Genomic DNA, 14,640 nt, shown 5'->3' on the forward strand with positions numbered 1-14,640 from the left:
GCTCTGAGTCCTTTCTTGCTCACAATGGTGATGGACAGGTTGACAGATGAGATCAGAGAGGTGTTTACATGGACTATGACATTTGCTGATGACATTGTGATCTGTAGTGAGAGCAGACACAGGTTGAGTCTAGCCTGGAAGGGTGGAGATATGCTCTGCAGAGCAGGGGAATGAAAGTCAGTAGGACCAAGACTGAGTACATTTGTGTGAATGTGTAGGAGCCCGGTGGAATAGTGTGGTTACAAGGAGTAGAGGAGGTTAAGGTAGATGAGTTTAAATACTTGGGGTCAACTGTCCAAAGTAATGCAGAGTGTGGTAGAGAGGTGATGAAGAGAGTGAAGACATGGTGGAGTGGGTGGAGAAAGGTGGCAGAAGTGATTTGTGATAGAAGAATATCTGCAAGAGTGAAGGGGAAAGTTTACAAAACAGTAGTGAGACCAGTTATGTTGTACGGCTCAGAGATGGTGGCACTAACAAAAAGACAGGAGGCAGAGCTGGAGGTGGGAGAGTTGAAGATGTTATGATTCTCTTTGGGAGTGACGAGGATGGACAGGATTAGGAATGAATGTCTCGTCTCCAAACCTGATGGTTTAGATAGAACTCAGAGAGGTGAGATGGAGATGGTTTAATATTTGCAGAGGAGTGACCCAGGGTATAAGGATGCTGAGGATGGAGCCACCAGGCAGGAGGAGAAGAAGGAGGCCAAAGAGGAGGTTTATGGATGTACTGAGGGAGGACATGCAGGTGGTTGATGTGACAGAGGCAGATACAGAGGATAGGGTGAGATAGAAACTATTGATCAACTGTGGCGACCCCTAACGGGAGCTGCCCACAGAAGAAGCTGTGAACTTCTTCTTTTGTGGTATGAGCATTTTCTTTTTCACTCTCTTTCCTTCTACAGGTTTCATTAGGAGTGCTGCCAAAGTCTTCGATATTCACATTTGTGCCAATGGTGCAGAAATTACCAATCCAAAGAGTTATTGGTGAAACTGCTGGAGATCTGACAGCACCAACACATAAGGTATGCTCGTCGAAAAAACATAAATGCTGAAATGATCAAAAACACTGGTTTTATTGTTATTTATAACGTAATGAAGCCTGGACATGGTGCTGGACATGGACGTCTATGTATTAGAGACCCAAGGTGGACTCTATTTTAAATTAAGGACTCTGTTTTTTCTGTTTGTAAAGAAACTCTTGTACAATCTGTAAATACCTTGTAACTGTTAGAATGGCCTAAGCAGTGGGTCACCCCTCTCAGTCTGGTCTGCTTGAGGTTTCTTCTTCATTGACGACAGATGGTGTGGCGGCTGATGTGGCCATCCATGTGTCAGTCCATCAGCTTGTTTACATACATGGCCATGGGTCATGTACAGAGAGGAATTATTTGAAACTGTGGTGTTTTCTTTTTTTTACAGTAACAACAGATTCATGATCAGTGACATGACTGTGTTATACAGTACATTCATTATTCCTATAATGTTCTGAATCTGTGCTTCGCATTATTGTGGGTTTCCATATACAGTTGTATGTAAAAGTTTGGGCACCCATGATGATTTCCATGATTTTCCTTTATAAATCATTGGTTTGTTTGGATCAGCAATTTCAGTTAAATATATTATATAGCAGACAAACATATATTTCAGAAGTGAAATGAAGTTTAAGGATTTACAGAAAGTGTGCAATAATTCTTTAAACAAAATTCGGCAGGTGCATAAATTTGGGCACCCCAACAGAAAAAACACATCAATATTTAGCAGCTCCTCCTTTTGCAGAAATAAGAGCCTCTAAATGCTTCCTATAGCTTCCAAGTGCGAGTCTGGATTATGGTTGAGGTATTTTGGACCATTCTTCTTTACAAAACATCTCAGGTTTGTTGGTTTCCGAGCATGGACAGCCCGCTTAAAATCACACCACAGATTTTCCAAAAATATTCAGGTCTGGGGACTGAGATGGCCATTCCAGAACATTATACTTGTTCCTCTGAATGAATGCCTTAGTAGATTTTGAGCAGTGTTTAGGGTCGTTGTCTTGTTGAAAGATTCAGCCCTGGTGCAACTTCAACTTTGTCACTGATTCATGAACATTGTTCTCAAGAATCTGCTGATATTGACTGGAGTCCATGTGACCCTCAACTTTAACAAGATTCCCAGTACCTGCAATGGCCACACAGCCACACAGCATGATGGAACCACCTCCAAATTTTACTGTTTTTCTTGGAATGCTGTGTTTTTTTTTCCAGCAATGCATACTGGCCCTTGTTATGTCCAAATAACTCAATTTTAATTTCATCAGTCTACAGCACCTTATTCCAAAATGAAGCTGGCTTGTCCAGATGTGCTTTAGCATACCTCAAGCGACTCTGTTTGTGGAGTGTATACAGAAAAGGCTTCCTCTGCATTACAGCATCATAGAGCATCTCCTTGTGCAAAGTGCGCTGTATAGTTGAATGATGCACAGAGACACTATCTGCAGCAAGATCATGTTGTAGGTCTTTGGCGCAGGTCTGTGAGTTGACTATGACTGTTCTCACCATCCTTCGCTTCAGCTTATCTGTGATTTTTCTTGGCCTGCCACTTCGGGCCTTAACTAGTACTGTGCCTGCAGTCTCCCATTTCCTCACTATGTTCCTCACAGTGGAAACTGACAGCTGAAATCTCTGAGATAGCTTTTTTGTATCCTTCCCTAAACCATGATGTTGAACATTCTTTGTTTTCAGGTCGTTTGACAGTTGTTTAGAGGGTTCCATGTTGCCACTCATTAGAAGAGATGCAAAGAGGGGAAACATTTGTAAATGGCCACCTTAAATACCCTTTCTCATGATTGGATTCACCTGTGTAAGGAGGTCAAGGGTCAATGAGCTTACCAAACCAATTTTGTGTTCCTATAATTAGTACTAAATGTATTAAAATCAATTAAATGACAAGGGTGCCCAAATTTATGCACCTGCCTAATTTTGTTTAAAAAAATTATTGCACACTTTCTGTAAATACTAGAAACTTCATTTCACTTCTCAAATATCAGTGTGTTCATCTGCTATATGATATATTTAACTTAAATTTCTGATCCAGACAACCAATGATTTATAAAGGAGAATCATGAAAAATATCAGGGGTGCCCAAACCTTTGCATACAACTGTATTTGTTGATTTATGTACATATGACCAACATCTAATTGCCCTGCTGTGGGAGTGCAATGTCATATCACACCTCTAACCTGCTCACGCTGTGTTTGTGCGCATGCACAAGTGTGCATGAAAATGTCACCGTGGTATCGTTCACGCCTGTCTGACCATGTGTCCCTCCAGACAGCAAGTGGAATTTTTCGCGGTTGCCCAATTCATTTTTTGTCATGGTTTTTCGGCCGGTTCCTGCTTTTTTCGTGTTATGTGCGAAGGGGTCCTAATATTTAGTTTGTCTGCTGAGAAAATAGAGGCGATATGTATCCAAATGGCTATAATTCCTAAATGGTTACTGCAATAGTTTTGTTTAACCCTTCAATGCTACCTGAAAATCTATAAGCACATCTTAACTGCTTCATTGTAAGACAAAATTCCAAAAACTACATTTTCCTTTGAGCCCCCGATCTGTGAGGCAAGAGTACTCCTTCTCTACTGCTGTGCCACCACAGTAAATGAAACTGTCACATAATTTCATTGTTTGTGTGTAATTCACACAACATCAACATTTATCTTTCTCAATGATGTGAAGTCTGTATTGTTCCAACCTTCTTATATTTTTGCATAAGAGATTAGTTGCTTGTGGCACTAAGCAGCTTTGTGAAGTAAAATGCTGTTGGTTTGTGAGTTCAGCTCCTAAATACACACAAAGTTCCCTCAATTAACAAATTAACAAGTCCTTTAGAAGCTTTTATAAGTATGCTATCCATTTTTGGAAGCTTCAGTGCTCTTCAAAGAAGCATTCATCTTAGGCTGCGTAAACCAGTGATCACTGAAAATATGTCTGAGTGGGAAGACAAATGAAAATCTATTTCGTAACACTTCTTTCAGAAATTAACTATAGAGAGATAAATTAGACATTGTAACTTGTACATACAGACTTAGCATACATTTTTTTTTTATAAAATGAAATGTGCAACAGAGGGAAATTGAGTTTGAATGTTATTAAAGAATGTGCATTTAAACATATGTCCACACACGTACATTGTCAGTAGCTTGATGCATATCAGTATAAAAATAATTTAATTTGTCTCAACAAATGTTTTACAGAGCATTTTTTTGGTTACCTTGCACCCAACTGCAAGAAGTAGCCATAAGTACATGTTTAACAAAACTATTGAAAGTATTCATTCCTGCCGGCTGATGCAGACCTCCTGTTGTGATCGCTGAAGGGTACCTGCTGGATACATCCAGAACCAACATCACAGCAGCAGCTTGCTGCGCCTTACGACAGCCAAATGCTTCAGCCGACCTGCAGACTTCAAAGCTGTTCTCACTGAGTGGTGCCACTGTTAGTTTTCAACTTCTCCTCCTGTGCTGACTAGTAAAATATCCGTATGTTTTGCACCATGTAACAGGACTGAACTACAGAGCTACTAAATTACACACCTCTGTATTTATGCATGGACACTACTGGATTGGTTTAATATGCTTAAATAACATTTCAGATGTGGCTCAATATCACTGTGTTAAGTTTGATGTCAGAATAATTGTAATACAATTGTAATGGTAATTGTAATAATTGTAATTGTACAACTGTGATTACAATTACAATTGTAATTGTAATTGTAATTAAAACATTTTTTTAAGTTATGGAGACAGGAATTTATTTATTTGTTTATTTTGAAATTTTAGAATAATTTGACACCAAAATCAAATCAAATTAGGTACCCCAAGGGGTGGTAACCCTTGAAAACCGTGGTGGACACTGGTAGTCAGGGAAGCCATCAGTCCGAAGGAGTCTTTCTGTGATATGTTATCTCCGAGGACTCCAGAGGCAGTTGCAAGGTACCGACAGGCCCAAAGGGCGGCAGCCCCAATTGTGGGTGAGGCAAAGCAGCGAGTGTGGGTGGAGCTTGGAGCAACCAAGGAGAAGGACTTTTAGTCAGCACCTCAGGAGAGGAAAACACGGAACCATCCAAGCTCTCTACAGTAAGAATGTGACCTCAACTGAGGAGGTAATTGGTCGCTGGAAGGAGTACTTTGAGGAGCTCTTGTATCAGACTGGAGCACCCTCTATAGTAGAGGCAGAGCTGGAAGCTGATGGGGGATCATCATCAATTTCCCTGGTGGAAGTCACTGAGGTAGTCAAACAACTCTGCAGTGGCAAAACCCCCAGGGTTGATGCGATCCATCCAGAAATAGTGAAGGCTCTGGGTGTGGAAGGACTTTCTTGGGTGAGATGTATCTTCAATATTGTGTGGAGGTGCCTAAGGAGTGGCAAACTGGGGTGGTGGTCCCCATATTTAAAAAAAGGGGACCAGAGAGTGTATGTATATTATATGTAATATGCATGTATAGAGTATATAACTATAGAGGTATCACACTACTCAGCCTCCCTCATAAAGTCTACTCCAGGGTGCTGGAATGGAGGGTTCAGCCGACAGTGAAACCTCAGATTGAAAAGGAACAATACGGGTCCTGTCCTGGCTGTGGAACAACCAACCAGCTCTTCATTCTCACAAGGATCCATTCCACATGTGTTTTGTGGACTTGTAGAAGGAATATGATTGGGTACCCCAGGAGATACTGTGGGAGGTGCTGCAGGAGTATGGAGTCAGGGGGGTCACTTCTCAGGGCCATCCAATCTCTGTAATCACAAAGTTCAGGTCCTCAGCAGTAAGTAGGACTCATTTCGGGTAGGGGTGGACCTCTGCCAGGGGTGCGCCTTGTCAGCAATCCTATTTGTAATATTCATGGACAGGATATTGAAGCGTAATTGGGGGGAGGAGGGTCTTCAGTTTGGTGGGCTCAGGGTTTCATCACTGCTTTTTGCAGATGATGCGGTCCTGTTGGCTTCATCGGCCGGTGACCTCCAACACTCACTGGATTGAGTTGCAGCCAAGTGTGGAGATGCTGGGATGAGGACCAGCACCTCTAAACCCGAGGCTATTGTGTTCTGCAGGAAACTGATGGATTGCTTACTCCGGGTAGGGAATGCGGTCTTGCCCCAAATTCAATTTTAATTTATTTTCATTTATATAGCTTCAAATCACAACAGAGATGCCTTAAGGCACTTCACACAAATAAGGTCTAACCTTACTAACCCACAGAGCAACAGTGGTAAGGAAAAACTCCCTCTGAGGAAGAAACCTCAAGCAGACCAGACTCAAAGGGGTGATCCTCTGCTTGGGCCATGTTACAGACATAAATTACAGAACAATTCACAAAACGAATATACAGGAAATGCTGTTGGTGCACAGGACCGGAGTGTCTCTAGCGCAAATACCACACCCATTTCTGGATGAAGCTGCATCTTAAACAGAGAGAAAAAACAGAATCAGGCATCAGAAAGCCAAGAAATACAGTATAATTTGCCAACATTAATCAACAAGAAAAACACGAAATATGAAGGTGATCACCAGCCACTAGCCCTATGCTTCACTAAAACACCCAGAGTTTAGTTAAGCGCCAAGTGAAAGAGTTCAAGTACCTTGGGGTCTTGTTCACAAGTGAGGGGACAATGGAGGATGAGATTGGCTGGAGAATCAGTGCAGCAGGGACGGTATTGCATTCCCTCTACTGTACTTTTGTGAGGAAAAAGGAGTTGAGCTGAAAGGTCAATCTTCGTTCCTACTCTCACCTATAGTCATGAGGGTTAGGTCATAACCAAAAGAACTACACCGCATGAACAAGCAGTGGAAATGGACTTCCTCAGGAGGGTGACTGGTGTCTCCTGTAGAGATAAGGTGAGAGGCTCAGTCATTTGTGAGGAGCTCAGAGCAGAGTCGCTGCACCTTCACATTGAGAGGAGCCAGTAGAGGTGGTTCAGGTATCTAGTAAGGATGCCTCCTAGGTGCCTCCCTAGGGAGATGTTCCAGGCATGTCCATCTGGGAGGAGACCTCTGGGAAGACCCAGAACTAGGTGGAGAGATTATATCTCCACAATGACCTGGGAAATCCACCAGTCAGAGGTGATAAATGTGGCCTGGGAAAGGGAAGTTTGGGGTCCCTTACTGGAGCTGTTGCTCCTGTGACCTGATCTTGGATAAGCAGTTGAAGATGAAATGACACCAACATCAACCATATTAAACCAGTCCGAAATTCTGCTTCAGGGAACTGCTTGTGATGCACCCCAATAAGTTAAATTGTGTTTATACACCAAAATCGTATTTACACAATCATGAAATTCAAGATTTCAGATTATGCTACAGAGTTCAGATCACTTTATTTATACAGCGCTAAATCACAAGGTGGTACCCACAAGTATGGTTTAAAACTTACCCACACCAAGAGCAAACACATTTGCAACAGTGGTATTGAAAAATTCCTTTTGTGTGTGTCTATATGTGTGTGTTACAAGAATTCACAGCGTCAGTTAGCTCAATCAAATCATGTGTCAGTAGAGTCATTGTCCCCCGTGTGCATGCACACATACGCAACTGGGTCGGCGCTTGTGTGCAGGTGTACTACCAAAAAAAGACTGTGTACGTCCTCAGTGCAGCGAAAAAAAAAAAAAAAAAATCACATCAGAAATTAGTCCAGCTTTTCATTCCAACTTTCTGTCAACAGCATCCAGACAGCACAGTGGATTTGTTTTGTGTCTGCGTGTTGTGTGTACGTGCATGCGCATGTGTGGGGTGTATGTGCATGTGCGTGCACAAGCACGTGTGGACATGTGCATGAGCAAGTGTGGGGCACGTGTGCATGCGCGAGCACGTGTGCACGTGTGCAGAGTGCAATGGTACCAAATGTATGGAACCAAATTTGCACTCTAAATGGAACCAAACTGCAATCTAAATGCAATGCAACACAAATGGGACGAATTAATCCATGTCATGTGACATACAAAGCACCAATCAAATGACAAGGATCCACTCAGCCGTTATATAAATATATATAATAGTACTTCTCTTCCCACATACACAAGTGAGAATCTCTGAAAAGACTCCAGAAAAATGGTGATGTGACACAGCTGTGTCTAGCTAAGAATGACTGTGTTTTTTTTTCTATGTACCCAGGACAAATGAGTAATAATCCCTGTGGTGACATGCCATCTTTATACACGTAGGCAGAATGTAGAGGATTATCTGCTTACCTGTTGGCAAATGTGATATCTTTAATCCACAGCAGTTATACTGGAAAAAGAGCCACGTCTCATCAAACCCATTTTTTTCCCAAATGACCACATAAGACACCACAGCATGAAGTGGGTGAGTGTTTAGAACTCCCCCTGGACAGGAGGCCATCAACCCCAATAAGGTTGGAGGTTTCCTCCAGGAGTCTCCCATGCGATCAAGGGCTGTGCAGTGGCATTATTTCCTCCAGAAGTCACCTGTGTGATTGAGAACTGTGCAGGGGCAATATTTCCTGTAGGAGTCTCTCATGTGATCAAGAGCTGCGTGGCAGAATTATTTCCTCCAGGAGTCTCCCATGTGATTGATAGCTGTGCAGTGGCATTATTTCATCCAGGAGTCTCCCATGCAGCCGAGAGCTGTGCGGTGGCATTATTTCATCCAGGAATCTCCCATGTGACCGGTACCTGTGCGCTGGCATTATTTCCTTCAGAGGTTTCCTGTGTGATCGGTCGATGTGTGGTGGTATTATTTTTTTCAGGAGACTCCTGTGCAATCAACAGCTGTGCAGCTTTTGATCACCTGGGATGTGATTGAAACTGCGTTTTTGTGTGTGTGTGCTGATGTTTCTTCCTCCTAGGCGATCAAATGCCATGCAGTGGCGTTGTTTCCTCCCGGGTGATTGAAAGCTGGGCAATTCTATGGTAACGGAATTACAACAGCAGCAAAATCTGGACATATGGCATCTAACCACGACAGATTAGCTCAGATTGTAATTTCGTTACCGTAGAATTGCCCAGCTGCGTGCTGGTGTTTCTTCCTCCCAGGCGATCAAATGTTGTGCGGCGATGTTATTTCCTCCCGGGTGATTGAAAGCTGCATCATGGTGTTTCTTCTTCCCAGGCGATCAAATGTTGTGCGGCGATGTTATTTCCTCCCAGGTGATTGAAAGCTACGTGCTGGTGGTGTTTCTTCTTCCCAGGCGATCAAATGCCGTGCAGTGGCGTTATTTCCTCCCGGGTGTTTGAAAGCTCTGTGCTGGGCTTTCTTCCTCTCAGGTGATTAAATGTCATGCGGTGGCATTATTTCCTCCTGGGTGATTGAAGCTGCGTGCTGGTGTTTCTTTCTCTCATGCAATTGAGAGCTGTGCAGCAGCGTTATTTCCTCCTGGGAAATCAAATGCTGTGCATTGGCGTTATTTCCTCCTGGGAGATCAAATGCTGTGCATTGGCGTTATTTCCTCCTGGGAAATCAAATGCTGTGCAGCGGCGTTATTTCCTCCTGGGAAATCAAATGCTGTGCAGCGGCGTTATTTCCTCCTAGGAAATCAAATGCTGTGCAGCGGTGTTATTTCCTCCTAGGAAATCAAATGCTGTGCAGCGGCGTTATTTCCTCCTAGGAAATCAAATGCTGTGCAGCGGCGTTATTTCCTCCTAGGAAATCAAATGCTGTGCAGCGGCGTTATTTCCTCCTAGGAAATCAAATGCTGTGCAGCGGCGTTATTTCCTCCTAGGAAATCAAATGCTGTGCAGCGGTGTTATTTCCTCCTAGGAAATCAAATGCTGTGCAGCGGTGTTATTTCCTCCTAGGAAATCAAATGCTGTACAGCGGCGTTATTTCCTCCTGGGAAATCAAATGCTGTGCAGCGGCGTTATTTCCTCCCGGGTGATTGAAAGCTGTGTGCTGGTGTTTCTTCCTCCCAGGTGATCAAATGTTGTGCGGCGGTGTTATTTCGTCCCGGGTGATTGAAAGCTGCGTGCTGGTGTTTCTTCTTCCCAGGCAATCAAATGCCGTGCAGGGGTGTTATTTCCAAACGGGTGTTTGAAAGCTCCATCCTGGTGTTTCTTCCTCCCAGGCGATCAAAGATCGTGCGGCGGCGTTATTTCCACCCGGGCGATCAGGAGCTGAGTGGCTGTCTTTCTTCCCATCTGCTGGCAACAATCTTGGGTCCATCGGTGGTTTTTGGTTCACTTCTCCTATTCCATAATTGTTTCAAAAGAAATATTTTGGATCGCTAGCAGCAGCTGCATCTGCATTAAACTGTTTTGCACCAAACACAAATGCGAGTTCTTCATCGTTCTTATGGCGCAACAGCTTTTGCAGTCTTTAGAGAACTTAACTGATGGTCTTCATCTACAGATATTTTGTGGGGTTTTTTTTGGCATGGGGCCAGCTCAGGGTGAGCATCAAAGAAGAAAATCATGATGCTGACTCATGAAATAACCATAGTTTGTCATCTTAAATGCAAAAATAAGCAAACATAGCATGTTTCAATACGTTAGTGCTACCTTTCTTTTTTTCAGACTGGGTTACAAAGGAGGTGGAGATGGAAATGCGTTACCCTGCCAACCTCGTAAAATTCAGGGAAAAACAAGTAGTGTGCTCCCTATGGCAGTACATAAATACCTATATGCAATATGGAGAATTTAGGAAGGCATTTTGTAAAAGTTTTGGTCAAACAGAATCTTAAAATCACAACTGATGAATTGATTCAGGGTTTTGAAGCATTGTATGAAAAGGCTGTCATTTATGGAGAAAGTCATTGCTTCAGCTGGAGCCTAAAAATTATTTAAAAATAAATAATGCAAATTAGCTATTGAAAAGATTTTCCGAGTACTGTAATTCCACCAATTTCTGCAATCTTTTATAATGTCCCATTCTGTTTAAAGAGCCATGTTATGTGAAAGTGTAATGACATGGACCCACAACAGGGGGCGTAAATGAACGGTCAATGGAAATAAAGAGTAACACTTTTAATGTTGTGAAATGTGCACAGATACAATTCAATACTACAGTCAGTTGGTGTCGTGTGGGCAGGCTCGAGGATAGGAGACGCCTGTCCAGATAGGAGTCGGGACCCACACGATTTCCACCGCCAACGGATCTGGAACACACCGGAGCCGCCAAGTCCCAGGTCACCAGGTGGCCACTGTCTCCAGCTGTCAGATCGGGTACTGCTGGCAGGGAGCAGAAACAGTCAAGGGTGGGTGTGTGCACACACCCAGCAAACAGTCAGCAGAGTTCTGATGATAAAGGGAGAAAAACACCACCTCCCACTCTCACAATATCCACAGTCGTGCAGATCCCAAATCACACTTCACAGCTGAGGAGTGGAAACACCAACTCCTCCTGACCAGCTGCAAGTGTACTGAAACGTCTGCAAACAGCTTTTCGAGCTTAGTAGGAAAGTACGTTGCGACAATAAGCTTAGCTGAACAAGAACAAAGATGGCTGAGAGTTTTACCTGAGTACCTCAGATGATTTCTCGGCAGGGGTGTGGTGTCTTCTCCAGGCTTTTATGGATGGCTAGATGAGATGATGAGTGACAGCTGTCAGGGTCCCTGGCGGTGAACTGTGCCCTCTGGTGCCTGAAGCCCGTCTACAGGCAGAGCGCCCTCTGGTGTTGGCCAGCAGTACCTCCTCTTCGGGCGGCCCACACAACAAGCCATTTATCTTGGTGTATTTATAGTAATCTAGTTACCGACTGAAAAGGACGCTGAAGAAAAACTGAAATACATTTGTCTTCTAACTAATAATTTAAACTACTTGCATATGGAAATGAAGCAGATATTCTACGTGACTTAATATAACTATTGTTTGATGAAATGGAATATAGACTGTTGGGGAAGTTTTTTTTTTCTTTTTTTTGCCAAATTGTATGTAAAGTTGTGTTTAAAGCTGTCTAATTCACACTAGAACAGCAGTTTTATTTGTCTGATTATACTAATAGAAGCTTTGCAATGCGGCAACTTTCAAATACACCCCTGAAAGCTCCAAGAAAGACAGCTCAGTATTTCTTCTTACTTGTACCCCATTACTGCATCACAGAGTGCGTCAGTGCGAGCTACGCCCCGTCTCATAAATACCCCAAGCTCGCACATGTAATAATGAAATTACTGACATAAGCCATTACCAATTACCTGGATTCTGGTCCCAGGAATAAAATGTCATCCTTGGCCATCAGTCATTTATTTCATTACTGCTTATCTGCAGTAAGGATAAAGAAAGAGAGCATCACGTCATATATGTTTTTGGGGTTATTACTATAAATGTGAGATTTAATGTCACATAAAAATAAGAACACCATTAGCTCTTAGGGTCACATAATAATCACACATATTTTTGTGGAATACTTTTTGAATTCTAACTTGAATATAATGCTACTGGATAGACAAAATTGTGCATATTATATCCCAGAAAAAGTGATGACACATAGCTTTCACAGATTTTCTTAAAAATAAAAGATGTTAACCTGTTTCATGATTTTGATCATGGTTTCTTACACACTATTTTCTTTCCAGACATACAGTAACTATGTTCACTCATCATTTATTAATGGTGTTCATGTTAACTAAAGTTTTAATTTACCCATAGTTTAATAATGTATAAGGATACAGTGAGCAACATTACTGAATGATTACTAAACACATTAGTGAACTCATAATTAACTGTGATTAAATGTTTATTGCTGCATTAAATAATATCAATTAATGTACCTTTATTTTAAGTGATCCCATTGTAATTTTTATCCATACACAGACTATATGTTTACTGTGTGACATCACTGGCAGTTTGACAGATTTGCTGCGAGCCTCGAAGTTACCTCTGTGTTTCACATACCGTATTAATATGGCATGTGGAACAAACAATCACACCCCTGAGCTCAGTGGTTCGGTGGAGTTCAGCTCTGGTTTTCTCAGATTTCACTCTCTTAGTTCTTCTTAAACATTTGATTTGTTTTCTCTTGTCAGGATTTCACTGTGTCCCATGAGGAGGCAACTCGGAAGACCATGTCAGACGGGGACATTTTGAAAACAGAGATAATTTTTATCAAGGACTCGGTGGAAGGAGGAGCAGGAAACACCAGCCAACCAGAGACAAAACTTCAAGTAAGTATAGAAGAACAGGGTCTGTGCATGAGGATGTTGAAATATTTCTGCATGCAAGATGACAATATAAATAAGTGTGAGTGCAACAGCTTCTATACAGTGCTGTGCAACGATGTTAGGCATATTTCAGGCATCTTAAACCTCTTAAAATTACATTTTAAAACACATAATTAATACAAACAAGCAAAATTAATGACCACTTTTCAAGTTGAAAAACACACAATTCCCATTTTCAAACTTTTGTGCAATAGTGTGCAAATGCACGCATGCTAGCACACAGGCATGCACACACACACATGCATAAACACATTGAGTCATAATCATAGAGGATTATAGTCCTTCTTTATTGTCTGTATGTCTTGGAGGCTTCCTTCACTACTCTTACTCATCTTCCAACACATTTAGGGAATAACTCTGTTGTGTCTGATGATTTGCGGACATGGAATGTACGGCCGCAAATTGAGTTTTACTGGCGACACATTAGTGGAGCTGGTAAATAGGTGTTTTAAAATGGATATTTGTGACCATAATCCAGCATGAACATCCACAAATCATCAGACACAACATGGTTATTCCCATTCTAATCCAATTCCATCATTTGCACAGTGTATTTTTATGTAAGTAGTTCGGTTGGTGAATTGTTGCGAAAGGGTGTGGTCGGCTCATCAAAAAAGCTTACTGTAGCAACAGTGTCTTCTGCCAAACTGGAAATTCTGTGAGTAGCCCCCAGATTTCTCCATCTCTTCAGCTGCACTGAGTTAAATCCATGGTAAATCCATCAATCAATCCAGTTAAATCCATTCAATCCACTTATTTTGGCGTCGTCGCTCCACCAGTTTCTGTTGCTCTCAGCTGACAGTGCCGTGATTGACACATGCACAGCAACGCGGTCAGGGCATGGAGTTATACATCAAATGTGAAAAGATGGAATATTTTGCTACCATCTACTCGTAATTTGATTTGAATTTTTGAGAACTGCCTACACCAGACAGATTATATACTGTTTGTATTTTGTAATAATTGATGGAAATAAAGTTATTAGTTATTAGTAGTTAATTATACACACATCCATCCAGTGTCTTGTTGAAAGAAAACTGGCTGAAAAAGTGCTGATTTGTATTAAAAATAATCCTCATTTTTTTTTTAATTCAGTGAGAAATGGTCATGCACCCACCTGTCTTGCTGAACTTGTTACACTTTATGTGTGCCTTCTGGTTCCCTACAGTCACAGGATGTGAGCTTGTGCTGTATCAAAAGTGTTGGATATTACTCAGGAGGCTTCAGAACTTTTGCATATTGTATTTTTATTTTGCAGAACATTTTGCCTGTTCACATGGAAAAGTCCATGTCCAAGTTTTTAAGGCTAATCTTCAAACTTATTTTCTTCTGTCTATTAGTAGTTTTCTACTTTTAGATTATTTTTATATTTGAAATTTGAATTTTCAGTCTTATTATGGAGAATATTATTGTTCCGATGAACATTTTGATTTTTTTCAATTAAAGTGCTAATTAAATAAATAGATAGATAGATAGATAGATAGATAGATAGATAGATAG

The 14,640-nt window shown here is 41.7% G+C and overlaps 1 protein-coding gene across 3 annotated transcripts in view; it reads left to right on the plus strand.

Moving 5' to 3' along the window:
* mlip (muscular LMNA-interacting protein) overlaps positions 1-14,640 on the plus strand; it is a 74,621-nt gene that overhangs the window by 17,817 nt on the left and 42,164 nt on the right. For all 3 annotated transcript variants that reach the window (XM_034185190.1, XM_034185189.1, XM_034185191.1), the window contains exons 2-3: positions 902-1,021; positions 12,946-13,083. In XM_034185190.1, the coding sequence (XP_034041081.1) occupies positions 902-1,021; positions 12,946-13,083 (258 nt within the window). The remainder of the gene's footprint in view (positions 1-901; positions 1,022-12,945; positions 13,084-14,640) is intronic.

This window comes from Thalassophryne amazonica, chromosome 13, assembly GCF_902500255.1.
Source record: "Thalassophryne amazonica chromosome 13, fThaAma1.1, whole genome shotgun sequence".
Lineage (NCBI taxonomy): Eukaryota > Metazoa > Chordata > Actinopteri > Batrachoidiformes > Batrachoididae > Thalassophryne > Thalassophryne amazonica.